Source organism: Bison bison, unplaced genomic scaffold (assembly GCF_000754665.1).
Source record: "Bison bison bison isolate TAMUID 2011002044 unplaced genomic scaffold, Bison_UMD1.0 scf7180017864213, whole genome shotgun sequence".
In the NCBI taxonomy this organism is placed as follows: Eukaryota; Metazoa; Chordata; class Mammalia; order Artiodactyla; family Bovidae; genus Bison; species Bison bison.
The window spans coordinates 7,280,914-7,297,042 of NW_011494785.1; the positions used below are offsets into that span (position 1 = coordinate 7,280,914).

Below are 16,129 nucleotides of genomic sequence, written 5' to 3' on the forward strand. Positions count from 1 at the left end.
TTGGAGTCTGGCTTCTGTCACTCAATTATGTTTGAGGTTCATCCACTCTGCTTACCATCAGTTCTCATTGCTGGAGAGAATCCCACCAGGTTCTTCATCATCTATGCGGTTGATGGACATTGGCTAGGGGCACAGTGACCGTGGCGGAGCTTAGGAGACCATGAGGAGCCCGAGGAGAACAGAGAATGCCCGAGCTTAGATTCATCAGGACTGTGTTCTTTCCCCTCAGAACATTGCTCATGTGTCTGTACAACCAATCCCATCAATTCTTTCCAATCCTGTATGGGGATAAGCTCTCATAGTGGTCCTAATTTGTATTTTCCTGATGTTACTGAGGCAAACTTGGGTCCACGAACCCACAGTCAGTGAAGCCAATCTACTGACACCGGGTTGTGATGAAGGAAAGAGCAGTGCTTATTGCAGATGCCAAGCAAGGAGTCCAGACAGCCAGTGCTCAAAACACTCCATCTCTCCGATGACCTTCAAAGAAAAGTTTTTCAGAGACAGGGTGAGGGAGGGGGTCATGAAGTGCGTGATCAGCTCGTGGAGATTCTTCTGAATGGTAGGTGGTGAGGTAACTGGGAGTCAACATCATCGACCTTCTGGTTCCAGTTGATCTGGGGTCTACATGCTCATGGGCAACAAACAGTTAACTTCTTCCACTTGCTGGGGGTTTCAGTATCTGCAAAACAGCTCAGAGGACATGGCTCAGAATATTATCCATAGCCCTTGGGGAGACTCTAAATGCTCTTGATTTTGTTTAATGGCTAAACTATTATATTATTTTCTCTTGCTTGACTGTTGTCCTTCTGTTTCTGCATTTTCTCACTTCTCCAATTAAATTTATTCTTTGGAACTCAGGGAAGACCTAGGAGGCTAAAGATTTTCTACAGACAAGAAAGAGGTGGGTGGAAGACACTGGGAGAGGCCCGGGGGGTCCTGCTTGGTTATACTAAGGACAAGATGAAAACGCTGTGTTTGTTTACTCTCTTGAAGGGAAATCCTATTCCTTTCACTCTCTTTCTTCCTGTAAAATTTGACTTGACCAGCTTGCTACTGGCTTTCCTGTTACAGATGAAGTTCCATGGACTTGCTCGAAAATATTTGCTTATCTTCCTAAACACAGAATAATGTAAGACAGAGATGAGGGTCCCCTCGCCCCACAGCAGTTATAAGAAACCTTGCTGTGATGATGAAGAACCTGGTGGGATTCTCTCCAGCAATGAGAACTGATGGTAAGCAGAGTGGCGCAGAGCTTGCAGGCAGTATACATGTGTTTGCTGTTATCCATTACTAGAAATCTGTCTCTGAAAACAGAGCATTCAACATTGTCACAAAAATGTTGTGTAAGACCCATACACCGAGAGCAGCTCTAAGAGAAGGTATGTGTGTATGTCTGACTCTTTGCAGCCCCTTGGACTGTAGCCTGACAGGCTCCTCTGTCTATGGACTTTTCCAGGCAAGAATACTGGAGCAGGTTGCCATTTCCTACTCCTGGATATCCTCCTGACCCAGGGATCGAACCAAGTCTCTTGTGTCTCCTACATTGGCAAGCAGATTCTTTACCTTTCTTCTTTCTCTCTTCTTTCTTCTTTACTGGCACCACCTGGGAAGCCCCAAGAGAGGGTCAGTGGAAGTCGCTCAGTCGTGTCTGACTCTTTGCGACCCCATAGACTATACAGTCCATGGGATTCTCCAGGCCAGAATAATGGAGTGGGTAGCCTTTCCCTTCTCCAGGGGATCTTCCCAACCCAGGGGTCAAACCCAGGTCTCCTGCATTGCAGGTGGATTCTTTACTGTCTGAGCCATCAGGGAAGTCCAAGAGAAGGTAAGGGAGACCTAAATACATAGAGAGAGGTACCATGTTTGTGGATGGGAGGGTTCACTATTCACTGGGGTCAATCCTCTGGTTCCACGCAATCCCAATCCTGCCCCCTTGTGGTAGCTTTGCCACGTGTGGGCTTGGCCAGGCCAAATGACATTTCCCAGAGTTCCATTCCCAGTAGTTTTGGACCAGGCCCTGGGAGGACTGTCCTGGCTGGTTTCCAGGGAGGACGAGAAGTAGCACCTCTTCTAGGTGCTCACGTGTTGATGTGCTGACCAGACTCAGCACGCTGGTGTGAAACAGTAACTGCCTGCAGCGGCCAGGACTTTCCCACATCCCCCTGGTCGCATTCTTATCTCGCTGAAGAAGGGCCCCAGCAGGACACCCAGACCACTGAAGTCAGAGGCAAGAATGATTGTAGGGGTTTATGTTCACCCTTGTGTGCTCCACAGCTCGTACTGAGGGTCCCAGCTTGTTCTCATTCACCCACGCTTACATCCATCTTCCCTTGCCAGCTGCTTTCTTGCAGACTTCAGCATCAGACACAAAGACAGCATCTTACAAAGACTACTTAACCAGCCCCCACAATTCCAGAAAGTGGGAGTTCTGGAGGAAACCCTTATATGTGCCATGTGATCCCGGAGTCCCACCTCTGGGTATACATTGGAAGGAAATGAAATCAGCGTGTCCAAGAGAGGGCTTTGTGAGGCATTCCGCGTTCACTGCACCATTGCTCACGACAAGGAGACAAGGAGCCAAGACAAGGAGCCAAGACAAGGAGACAACCAAAGTGCCCATCAGTGGGAGAGTGGATAAAGGAGATACTGCAAACACACACACGCATATCCTGAGATATTATTCAGTCATAAAAAGAAGAAAATCCTGCCATTTGTGACAATGTGGGTGAAAGTGGATGACGTTATACTACATGAAATAAGCCAGGGAAAGACAAAACAAAGTATGTCATCATCTATATGTGAAACTTCTTAAAAGTCAGACTCATAGACACAGACAGTATAATGGTGGTTGCCAGGGGAGGTGGGCAAATGGGGAGACGCTGGGCATCGGGTACAAATTTTCAGTCATGAGTAAGTTCTGAGGATCTAATATACAGAATGGTGACTATAGTTAATAACCCTGTATTGGAAACTTGTAATTTGCTAGAGGTAGATCTTAAGAGTTCTCACCATACAAAAGGTGACTCTGGATGTGTTAACTTAAATGTGGTCATCATTTTACAACGTATATGTGTATCAAATCATCATGTTGTATATTCTAAATACATACAATTGTATTTGTCAATTATACCTCAACAAAGCTGGAAAAAAAGAGAAGTCCTTATATGAAATGTATATATCACAGATGCCCTGATTTTCTTGGTTGAACTTTGACTAATGAATGCATCCCTGAAGTGTTACCCTCCTCCATCAACTAACCAAGAACATTAGTAAAATTTTAATGCTCATTCTACTTTGTGGGAGATGTATTTGCTTCTGGGGGGATGTGATGAAGGCTGAGCCCTGAGTGTCCCTGGTACCAATGAATAGTTGGATATTGATTTCCAGTGGGTTCAAGCTAGGGCATCAGGATCTGAATTGGATCCCTGCTTCCACCTATACCGGCACGTTGCTAAATAATTCACGTGTTAAAGACATATTTAGAACTCATCGATCATTTAAAACAATTAGAGAGCAAATCTGTGGAATATAATTGAACAGTACTTAAGATAAAATTTATCTCATAATATGCATGTATTAGAAAAGAAAAAATTGATACTTGAAGCTTAAGTGATCAGTTCAAGAAAAGGGAATAGCAAAAGGATTAACATCAAAACCTAGTACACTGAAGCAGACAAAACTGAAAAATCTCTTCAAAAAAGAGAGAAAGCAAAAATAAACTATATTATGAGTAAAATGGAGTCATAGTTATAGACACCATAAAAAGTCTCTACCTTTTATAGAAGCACATGTCAGAAGAGAATACTATGAACACACACCAATAGATCTGAAAAATGAGGCAGAATGAACAACTTTCTAGAAAAAAAATGATAGAAATTATGACAAAAGAAAAAGAACACATGAGTTAACCCTAAACCATTTGAAGAAATGCAATTATTAGTTTAAAAGGTCACAAAAGCAATCATATCATGTTACCAGCCCAGAAAGTTTTATGCTGAGTTCAATCAACCCTATAAGTATCAGAACTAAACTTTCTTAAGAAATAAAAAAAAGTTAAACCTCCCCCAATTGTTTTTGAGCAGTTACAATAATCTTGATTTTAAAACTGAGTAAGAAGAATGTGAAAAAGAAAAGCTATGACCATATTTATTTATAAACATAGATATGAAAAGTCATAATTAAATTGTTAGCAAATATTCACGCCAAGGAAGACTTAAGAATATAGGACTTATGGACTACCCTGGTGGCTCAGTGGTTAAGAATCTGCCTGACAATGGAGGGGACACAGGTTCGATCCCTGATCCGGGAAGATCCCACATGCCTCAGAGCAACTAAGCCCACGTGCCACAGCTCTTGATTGAGCCTGTGCTCTCGAGTCTGGGAGTTGCAATTACTCAGCCCACATGCTGCAGCTGCTGAAGCCTGCACGCCTTAGAGCCTGTGCTCTGCAACCAGAGACACCACCCCAATGAGAAGCCCTTGCAATGCAGCTAGAGAGTAGCCCCTACCCCCTACTACTAGAAAAAAGCCCGTGCATCAACGAAGAACCAGCACAGCCCAAAATAAAGAATACAGGATGTGTAATATTTATTTCCCTATCTTAGAAGAATTTTCTTGGGACTTCTCTGGCAGTCCAGTGGTTAAGACTCTGAGCTTCCACTGCGTGGGGCACAGGTTTGAGCCCTGGTCAGGGAATTAAGATCCTGCATGCCTTGCAGCATGGCCAAGAAATGAAATTTTTAAAAAAATTAGATATCTGTCTCATATCATATACACGCATGGAAAAACTGATACATTTGAAAACATTAAAAATTAAAACATCTACCTATGGAAAGACTTCATGAACTAAGAGCCTAGTCACAGATTGGAAAGGAGTATCTGCAATGTGTATAACTGACAAAGGGTTACTATGCAGAATATTTAAAAATTCTTATAACGCAATAAGGAAAGACAAACTTCCTACTAGAAAACAGACAAAGGATGCAGCCAACAATTCTAGAAAGGGGCAAAAAATTATGAAAAGATGCTTGGTCTCCCTAGAAATCTGGAAAATATAAAATAAAACCTCAATGAGATAGCTTTCCATATTTCATCAGGTTGGGGAAATGAGAGGTCTCATAACATCAGTATTGGTGAGAATATGGGGAATTGAAAGGTTATTGCTGACCCATGAAAAGACACCGGATTCTTGGCCTCCGGAAGAAAAGAATTCAATCCGAGGCCAGAGACAAGGCTTGATCACTCAGAGCTTTTGTGCAATAGAGTTTTATTAAAGTATAAAAGGAATAGAGAAAGCTTCTGACACAGACATCAGACGGGGGCAGAAAGAGTACCCCCTTGCTAGTGTTAGCAATGGAGTTCAATTCAGTTCAGTTCAGTCGCTCAGTCATGTCCGACTCTTTGTGATCCCATGAATTGCAGCACGCCAGGCCTCCCTGTCCATCATCAACTCCCGGAGTTCACCAAAACTCATGTCCATCGAGTCGGTGATGCCATCCAGCCATCTTATCCTCTGTCGTCCCCTTTTCCTCCTGCCCCCAACCCCTCCCAGCATCAGGGTCTTTTCCAATGAGTCAACTCTTCATATGAGGTGGCGAAAGTATTGGAGTTTCAGCTTTAGCATCAGCCCTTCCGATGAACACCCAGGACTGATCTCCTTTAGGATGGACTGGTTGGATCTCCTTGCAGTCCAAGGGATTCACAAGAGTCTTCTCCAATACCACAGTTCAAAAGCATCAATTCTTCAGTGCTCAGCTTTCTTCACAGTCCAACTATCACATCCATACTTGACTACTGGAAAAACCATAGCCTTGACTAGATGGACCTTTGTTGGCAAAGTAATATCTCTGCTTTTTAATATGCTATCTAGGTTGGTCATAGAGTTATATACCTTCTAATTAGTTATTACAATGAATCAAAAGAATGTCTCAAGTTTGTGAAAATTTTTCCAGACCTACTCCCACAATTTACATTTTGGATAACAAGATTAGAATTTAACAATAGAAAGATCCTCCAGACCCACTCCCATAATATACATTCTAAAATATCAGGATTAGTCAGATTTTCAGGAAGGAGAAGCTCCTCCAGCCGGATACATTGCTGTTGTATAATCCCTAGTACAAAGTTTAAACTGAGTTGTGTAATTGACTAAGACTTATTTAACTTCTATGCACAGTACATCATGCGAAACGCTGGGCTGAAAGAAGCACAAGCTGGAATCAAGATCGCGGGGAGAAATATCAATAACCTCAGATATGCAGATGACACCACCCTTAAGGCAGAAAGTGAAGAGGAACTAAAAAACCTCTTGATAAAAGTGAAAGAGGAGAGTGAAAAAGTTGGCTTAAAGCTCAACATTCAGAAAACGAAGATCATGGCGTCTGGTCCCATCACTTCATAGGAAATAGATGGGGAAACAGTGGAAACAGTGTCAGACTTTATTTTTGGGCTCCAAAATCACTGCAGATGGTGACTGCAGCCATGAAATTAAAAGACACTTACTCCTCGGAAGGAAAGTTATGACCAACCTAGATAGCATATTGAAAAGCAGAGACATTACTTTGCCAACAAAGGTTCGTCTAGTCAAGGCTATGGTTTTTCCCGTGGTCAAGTATGGATGTGAGAGTTGGACTGTGAAGAAAGCTGAGCACTGAAGAATTGATGCTTTTGAACTGTGGTGTTGGAGAAGACTCTTGAGAGTCCCTTGGACTGCAAGGAGATCCAACCAGTCCATTCTGAAGGAGATCAGCCCTGGGTGTTCTTTGGAAGGAACAATGCTGAAGCTGAAACTCCAGTATTTTGGCCTCCTCATTCAAAGAGTTGACTCATTGGAAAAGACTCTGATGCTGGGAGAGATTGGGGGCAGGAGGAGAAGGGGACGACAGAGGATGAGATGGCTGGATGGCATCACTGACTTGATGGATGTGAGTTTGAGTGAATTCTGGGAGTTGGTGATGGACAGGGAGGCCTGGCGTGCTGTGATTCATGGGGTCGCAAAGAGTCGGACACAACTGAGCAACTGAACTGAACTGAACTGAACTGAACGAATGTAAAGGGAAAAAAAAGTTTGTCCTTTTCTCCTCCTCGAGAATTCCAGACCCCTAATCTCCAGTACTCTTGCCTGGAAAATCCCATGGATGGAGGAGCCTGGTGGGCTGCAGTCCATGGGGTTGCTGAGGGTTGGACACGACTGAGTGACTTCACTTTCACTTTTCACTTTCATACATTGGAGAAGGAAATGGCAACCCACTCCAGTGTTCTTGCCTGGAGAATCCCAGGGACAGGGGAGCCTGGTGGGCTGCCGTCTATGGGGTCGCACAAAGTCGGACACGACTGAAGCAACTTAGCAGCAGCAGCAGCAATCTCCACTTTAAAGTGTCTGCCTGGAATGCGGGAGACCCGAATTCGATCCCTGGATCGGGAAGATCCCCTGGAGAAGGAAATGGCAACCCACTCCAATATTCTTGCCTGGAGAATCCCATGGAAGGAGGAGCCTGGTAGGCTACAGTCCATGGGGTCACAAAGATTTGGACACGACTGAGTGACTTCATTTTCACTTTCACTTTCAATCTCCACTTTGAGAGCCCCAGACCCCTTTCTCCTTGGGGACCCTGGACTTCTTATCAATCTGCCTAGGAATTGACTCTGTCAGAATGGTAACATTTTTTGTTTCTCCTGGAAGGGTCTGCTGGTACTAGAGCTTTAGAAAACAGCTTGGGAACTTCCCTGGTGGTCCAGTGGTTAAGACTGAGCTTCCAAGGCAGGGGGCCCAGGTTCGATCCCTGGTTGGGGAACTAGATCCCACATGCTGCAACTAAGACCTAGCCCAGCCAAGTAAATAGGTAAACCTTTTTTTTTTTTAAGCAATTTGGCAGTGAGTGCCAAGTAAGGCATTTTATTCCCACAAGGAGATGTCGATCCTTTAAGGGCAGCAAAAGCTCAGCTAAAAGGAGCCATGTTCCAGGCCTCCGGGTGAGGTATTGTAGCAATGAACACGACCTCTGGGAAGGCAGGTGCACTGCAGTTTCAGCTCTGGGTGTAAAGCGGCAATTAGTGTATTGAGAGCAATATTACACCATCATTGTCCAGGCGGCAACCAAAGCAATCTTGTGGGTCACGGGCTGGTCTGGGCTAAAAGTCTGTGTCACTTGTGAACAGTGAACATCTGTGTGCAAATTTGTATGTTGAAGCCCTGTTTTGGAGTCCAAACTCATACTGCTCTCCACGGTACATGCTGACAAATTGAGAAAAGAGGTGTCAGGGCAAGGAATAGCGACTGTATTAGGAAAGCCAGCAGACCAAGAACACGGTGGACTCGTGTCCCAAAGATCCACCTTATCTGAGTTAGAATTCAGGCTTCTTTAATCCTAAAAGGAGAGGGGGTGTTGCTGGTTGTTGTGAGAATCCTTTGTTCTTGCAGCTATCCAGGTAAATCTGGTCACCATGTTCCTGTAAACCTCCAACAAGACAACTGTTACTTTCTGTTCTGCAACTTTTAATCTCTATGTGAATGGGAAAGTGCCTTTAAAGGTCAGAGGCTGGCTGGAGACTGGTCTATCACATATATTCCTGGCTCTAGGCAGCGTTCTTATATGTGTGTGTGTGTGTGTGTGTGTTTAAAGTAATCTTTATTGATTGATTTTCCCTTTTTTTAGTTTTGAGTGTGCTGCAAGGCATGTGAAGATCTCAGATTCCCCATCAAGGATTGAAGCCTACCATGGTGGCGAAAGTGCCAAATCCTAACCTCCAGACCACCAGGGAACTCCTTGATTTTCCCCTTTTTAAAAGTGTCAATAAACTGTTATTTACAACAAATCATGTGGTTAGTCTGGGGCTAGCGTCTACCACCCCTGCGTTAGAGTGGGACCCGTAATCTGAATCCATGGGAAATTCCAAGCAACATTGGTTTATAAGGCTACAGAGCCAGCGTGACTGAACACAGGCCACAGAGCACAAGGGTTCGAGCTTAAGGAACAGATTCAACCTGGAGTCAGGTTTGTTCTTCTCTGTACAGCCTGAACCCCAAGCAGGCTGGAACTTGGAGGTGGGAATGATTTCGGATGCAGTCAGGAGCAAACGGCAGCAACCGGCAACTGGAAGCAAGAACTTCGTTTCCCAGACCAGGAGTCCTAAGCCCTGGACCACAGGAGTCAGCAGGTAAGGCTAAGGTTCCTAGTCTTGCCTGCCTAATCAAGAATGAATTCAGGCAAGGAGGCAGAAGGTAAAGAGTAAAGTAAAAAGTTTATTGAAAAGAAAAAGTACATTCAGAAAGGCACAGGAGAGAGCTCCGAGAGAGAGAAATTAGCAACTTTGGGGAGTTTAAATCCTTTATAATAAATCCTTCATAAAAGGGCAGTTTTCTGAGTCTATGTCTTCCCTCAAGCCAATCACCTTACTTTGTCCTCCCTGGTTAATTTGTCTCAGGACCCTCCCCTGGGGTGCGCACGCCCACCCTAGCCCAGTTGGATCTTGAAGTGAAGGCTTCTGGGAGGAGCAAGACTCATCATGGCCTGGAATTATCCTCTGACTTTTGATTCCAAGGCTTCCCCGGTGGCCCTGGGTTGGGAAGATCTCCTGGTGAAGGAAATGGCAACCCACTCCAGTATTCTCGCCTAGAGAATTCCATGGACAGAGGAGCCTGGCGGGCTACAGTCCATGGGGTCGCTAAGAGTCAGGCTGTTGTAGCCACACATTCCGGGAAGCAAACTCACTCAGAAGGACAATGCAGATAGTGGAGTGCAGTTTATTACACCGGCGGGCCCAAGGCAGAGTCTCCTCTTAGCCAAGGACCCCAACCAGCATCTGTGAAAATCTTTTTATACCCTGTGTGTATGTGTCTGAACCCACCACTCCAAATTCCTTGAGACTTACATAAACCAAGGAAAATACAATCCCAGTAACCCCATCATTCACGTGCTATGTGCTCATGTGCTCAAACAGTCAAAACAGTTAGCCAATAATCAATAAACCCGAGGTTATACTCTGATAGATACAGAAAAACTTACGGCCTGTCTCGAGGAAGGGGTGATTAGTGTATGTTTTCTCTTAGGCGATGAGTAACCTAGATACGATCTTCAAGGTTCCCCTGTCTGGAGGGGTCTTATCCTTCTGTTGTTTTCATAGGCACTAAACACAGAGTTCAGAGTCCATTGGAAAGGTAGCCGAGCATGATCAGCATGAACAGGCCTAAGATGGAGTCCAGGCCCTATGAATTCCTTCTTCAAGGCAACTAATAATTTTCTACTTTATTTCTTGACTCCAAGGAGAGTTTCTGCGCGTTTGTAGGGTCTCCTCTGTCAGACAGGGTTTTTTCCTTTCATTGTCTTTGCCGTGATTATTCCCTAGAGATAAGAGACAAAGACTGGCTACTAACCCTGTAAATTCCTTAACTGGAGCCCACCTATCTCTTATCTCAAGAAATGAAAGCAGAAGGGTGGCTTATTGTAGATTTCCAACCTGGAGCCCACCTGTCTCCTACCTCATAAGGGCCACACTCCCTCATGGCGTCCATTCATTCAACAGGCAGGTGTAGAGCTAGGCGCAGATTTGGGCTGGGTGAGTGGATAGGGTGGAGAGGGATCCAGTCTGCCCTCCCCCAGTGGGATCGGCTGCGGTCTGCTCTCTTTAGCCAGGGTCTGGCCCATCCCCCTCTTGGGCATCTTTACTTTCTCTTTCCCTTTGCAGTAACGTCAGGTCCTACCCCATGGAGGGGCCTGGCCCCATCAGAGGCTGAGCTCAGCCAAGAGGGAGGGCCCAGGGGAAGGTGGGTCTGAGCCTGAGGAAGCAAAGCACCCCGGGGGCCCTCCCACCCGGGGCCCTCCTCCCACCCCCGTGCCAAACCAGGAAGGAGGGCGGGCTTCCGCAGAACCGGCCTGGGAGGTCACTCATAGATAAGGGGTTTTTCTACCCGAGAGTCCTGAGAGAGCAAGTGGAGCCTCTGCACTCAAGACAAAGGCCAGGGATGCAACCAGCCTACCGAGGCTACAGCCAGATGCCCTGGACCAGGTACTGCTGCCCGCCCGCTCTGTCTACTGGGCCCCCTCTCCCGAGGTCTCTAGGGCTGTGTCTCATCCCTCAGCCTCCTTCTCCCTGAAGTCTCTGCAGCTCCAGCCCCGTTCTTTTTCCCCCTCTGGCACCTTTTCTGAAAGGACCCTCTCCCACTTGGAGTCTTTGCCCTGTTCTGGGGAGGGGGCGCCCACTCTTGCTTCTGAACTGGCCCCTCCCACACCTCCCCGCCTCTCTGAGGGTCCTCTGGCCCAGCTCTCAGTCTGAAATGCTGTGGGCCAGTTCCTTTCCCACCTGTGCTGGGCTGCACCCTCTATGAACACTTAGAATTTGGCCAAAGGATGGCTGAAGCAGCTGGTGGACTGTTTACAGCACTCTGATCCATTTTCTCTACTGTTTAGACCACTGTAAGCACAGTGTGAGAATACTTCTCTAAGGCAAGTAGAGACATCCCCTCTTCCGAGGGTACCTCAGCTCTGAGCAGAAAAATAAATGGTTTTATTTACAACCATTGGTTTAAGTAAAACCATTAAATGGTTTACAACCTGGCCACACCTTAGGTGACCACGCTTAACATTTATAACTGTACCATGGGTCTAGAATCGAGGAAAGATCAGGGGAAGTGCTCCTGTTTTAAAAGTGAGTAGGAAAGAAAGCCACATCCAAGGCTTCACACGGTTGCAAGGTGGCACAGCTGGAGATGGCCTCGTCTGGTTGGGGCCCGGCTCCATCACTTACTGCTGTGTGACTTGGGTGGGCTACTTGCCCCCCTGTGTCCCTGCTCCCTCCTCTATAAAATGGGCTTGGTTCCCCTGGGATTTGGGGGAGGAGTCGATGAGTTCAGATACAGAAAACACTTGAAACAGTAGCCTGAACCGGTGAATTTAGGTGTTAATCTCGTTGAAAAACTGAAACAACTATTGATATCATGTATAAAATAGATAACTAATGAGAACGGACTGTATAGCTCAGGGAACACCACTCGGTGCTCTGTGATGACCTAAATGGGAAGGAAATCCAAAAAAGAAGGGATGCGTGTTTGTGTATAGCTGATTTACTTTGCCAGACCGTAGAAACTAACACGACATTATAAAATAACTTTACTCCAATAAAAATTAACACAAGCAAACAAATGCACAAGTGAAAAGTCAGGAATGAATGGAACTGAAATGTCAAAGGATATTATTTTGTAGTGGAGAGGTTTTTATTTTTTATGTTTTACTAATGTTAGGCAGGAAAACTGGAGTGGGGATTAGGGTGCTACAGGAAAGAGCAGAGCCTGGGCCCTAGGGGGAGACGTCACCCACCCTGCTGACCCAGCACCGTCTTCTCTTCCCCAGTCTTCCTGTCTGCCAAAGGCAGCAGGAAATTCCCAAGGCCCAGGAGGGTTGCTGGGAAGCAGAGCACCGAGAGCAGCCAGGGCGTTGTGCTCAGGAGACACACACAGCTGGGAGAAATGCCCGGGTCGGGGTGGAGGGGGGCGTTCTCTGCATTTTCTCTTTTCTCTCTTTCGCTCCAGAGACTCCAGCGAACACATGGCACGGTTAGATCCTGAAACCTTCTACTTCCAGTTTCGCAACCTACTCTATGCCAACAGGAGGAACTGCTCCTATATCTGCTACAAGGTGGAAAGAAGGAAATACCACTCACGTGTCTCCTTCGACTGGGGGGTCTTTCATAACCAGGTACAGGCCCCAGGAAACTCTCATCGCATTTATTTGGTGCCTTAGAATTGCAGTGCGGGCAGCACAGATTTCACGTGCTGCCGGCATTGTGTCCTGCCAGGGGAGGAAAAGCCCGGGAGCAGGGAGTGGATGGCAAACTGCCCTTTTAGGATCCTTGCACAAGTTGTTTTCCCAAAGTTATGACTGGGGGATATAATTACAACTGCCATTCACTGGTTTTCCGACTGTGTTATGTCAGATACTAGGAAAATTCCTTTTGCAGTGCGTCCAGTTTTTATAAAAAATGCAGTTATAGGGACTTCCCTGGCAGTCCAGTGGTGAAGACTCAGTGCTCCCAGTGGGGGCATGGAAAACTAAGATCCCGCAAGCAGTTTGGTGGGGCTTAGATAAATAAAAGAATGCAGATATAGCAGTGATGGGGCTTCCTGGATGGCTCAAGCAGTAAAGAATTTGCCTGCAGTACAGAAGATGCGGGACACACGGGTTCTTTCCCGGGGTTGGGAAGATCACCTGGAGAAGGAAATGGCAGCCCACTCCAGTATTCTTGCCTGGAAAAGTGCATGGACAGAGGAGCCTGGTAGGCTACAGTCCTCGGGGTTGCAAAGAGCTGGACACGACTGAGCGCACACGCACAGCAGTGATAGTGTCCAATGTCTTTGCAGGGTAATCGTTCAAATCTAGTTCCTGTTTCAAAAACGGGATGAAATTTTAGCCCCCAGATGCTGTCCCTCCATCACAGGTATTACAAAGGTTCATAAGCAAGTTGATATAGTGGAAAAAATTGTAATCAGTCCTATGCCATTTGGGGGCTGTCCGGGAATTCCGTGTCTTCCCATACATTTTCCTAAGTCCTTGGCCTGTGAAGTCTCTACTTGACGCTCCTGGAACCTCATACAAGATGGCAGTTGACATCCCACCAGGCTTTGTTTAGAGTCTGCTGGTGGTGGGTCTCTGAGTTGTCATCAAGCTTGGCCTTTAGCTTCGGAGGAAAGCATGTGGGCTTCCCTGGTGGCTTGGTGGTAAAGAATCCACCTGCCAGTGGAGGAGATGCAAGAGATATGGGTTCCATCCCTGAGTCAGGAAGATCCCCTGGAGAAGGGAATGGCAACCCACTCCAGTGTTCTTGCCTGGGAAATCCCATGGACAGAGGAGCCTGGTGGGCTACAGTCCATGGAGTCACAAAAGAGTCGGAGACGACTCAGTGACTTAACAACAAGGATGTGTTTAGGAAGTCTGGTCTATTGTGTTCCAGTGCCGATCAGACCCTAGTAGCTGCTCTGCTAGTTGGGTCCTCACCTGCCACACCCATTCCACTTCTGTGCCTAGGGCTTGGGATCTCACAGGGGAGACCCACAACCTTCATTCTGCCTGTCCCCCAGCTGGTGAGCACGTGGCCAGGTCTCCTGGATGACCACTGCAGCATCAGCAGTGCCTAATAAGTCCACTGCCCTGCGGCTCCTGGGGCAGCATCTCACCACTCCTGCAAAATGTCCCCCACCTGCCTGCAGCCTTTTCAGAACCTACCTGGGGAAGGCAGCTCTCATGGGCTGGGTTGGGTAGGAGTGTGCGCTGTAGCAATATTACCCCATCAAAATATAATCCGAGTCATACGTGTCATCTGACTTTTTCTACTACCCAGTATTCAAAAGATTAAGAGAAACCGATGAAATTAATATTGATAAGGTATTGGGCAATGCAGTCATCCCTCTGTATGGAGCGGGAGGTTGGTTCCAAGAACCCTGCTAACACCAAAATCTGTGGATATTGAATTCCATATGTAAGATGGCATAGCATTTGCATATAACCTACCCACATTCTCCCATATACTTTAGATCATCTCTAGCTTACTTGTGATATCTGATACAATGTAAATGCTACATAAACATTTGTAAATGCAGTGTCTATGTAAGTGAAAGAGGAGAGTGAAAAAGCTGGCTTAAAACTCAACTTTCAAAAAACTAAGATCATGGCATCCAGTCCCATCAGTTGATGGCAAATAGATGGGGAAAAAGTGGAAACAGTGACAGGTTTTATTTTCCTGGGCTCCCAAACCAATGTGGATGGCGACTGCAGCCAGGAAATTAAAAGATGCTTGCTGCTTGGAAGAAAGCATATGACAAGCCTAGATAGTGTATTAAAAAGCAGACATCTCTTTGCTAACAAAGGTCCGTATAGTCAAAGCTATGGTTTTTTTCAGTAGTCATGTACGGATGTGAGAGCTGGATTATAAAAAAGGCTGAGCACCAAAGAACTGATGATTTCGAATTGTGCTGGAGAAGACTCTTGCGAGTCCCTTGGACTGCAAGGAGATCCAACCAGTTATTCCTAAAGGAAATCAAGCCTGAATATTCACTGGAAGGACTGAGGCTGATGCTGAAGCTCCAATACTTTGGCTACCTGATGCAAAGAGCCAACTCACTGGAAAAGACCCTGATGCTGAGAAAGATTGAGGGCAGGAGGAGAAGGGGACAATAGAGGATGAGATGGTTGGATGGCATCATCAACACAATAGACATGAGTCTGAGCAAACTCCAGGAGATGGTGAAGGACAGGGAAGCCTGGAGTACTGTAGTCCATGGGGTCATAAAGAGTCAGACACAACTTAGCGAATGAACAAGATGTTATGTAAATTGTTGCCAGCCGGGCAAATTCAAGTTTTGTCTTTTGAAACTTTCTGGAATTTCCTTTTTCTGAATAATTTCAATAGGTGGTTGGTTGAATCCACAGATGAGCAGCCCTCAGATAAGAGAATTGTCTGTGTATCTAAGCTATATACTTATATGAATTTTATAATGCATAACTAATATAAAACTTCATGAGATAGTTTGCATTCTTTTTTGTTCATACTAAGTCACTGAAACGAACTGTGTTTTTTATTTTTAACATTTATTTATTTGGCTGCTCCAGGCAGCATACAGGATCTGTTTTAGTTGCTGCCTGTGGGGTCTAGTTCCCTGACCAGGGATCGAACCCCAGTCCCCTGCATTGAGAGCGTGGAGTCTTAGCCACTGGACCACCAGGGAAATCCCTTAACTGTGTATTTTCACACCTGCCACACAACTCCCTTCACTCGAGCCACACGTCAGATGCTCTGTAGAGGTGTGTGGCTGGTGGGTTCCCTGAGGTGCTGGGCAGCTCTGTGAGCCTCCTAGCAGACAGCAGCCAGGGAACCAACCTGGACCCCAGAGGGCATGGCACGAAGCCGGACTCAGGATACTTGTAGAATGAATGCTTGAGAGGATGGATATTGGAATGAATGGATGAGTGGGTGACTGTGGGAAGGGACAACTAAGGAAGAAAAGAAGGGAGGGGACAGATGGAAAGAAGGGATAACTAGTAAGCCACCTGCCTCTGGGACACCAGCCCCTGACTCCTCCTCCTGCTGCCACCCGCGCGGCCTGCTCTGCCGCCAAGAACAACCGCGCTTTCCTCCTCCG

General features: G+C 46.2%; 1 protein-coding gene across 1 annotated transcript in view; it reads left to right on the forward strand.

Annotated features, from left to right (window-relative positions):
* The first annotated feature begins 10,838 nt into the window (after positions 1–10,838).
* The window catches only part of LOC104992294 (DNA dC->dU-editing enzyme APOBEC3-like), a 15,161-nt gene continuing 9,870 nt past the window's right edge, over positions 10,839–16,129 (forward strand). Inside the window, exons 1-2 of the mRNA XM_010845121.1 lie at positions 10,839–11,007; positions 12,527–12,692. Of these exons, the coding sequence (XP_010843423.1) occupies positions 10,964–11,007; positions 12,527–12,692 (210 nt within the window). The 5' untranslated portion in view covers positions 10,839–10,963. The remainder of the gene's footprint in view (positions 11,008–12,526; positions 12,693–16,129) is intronic.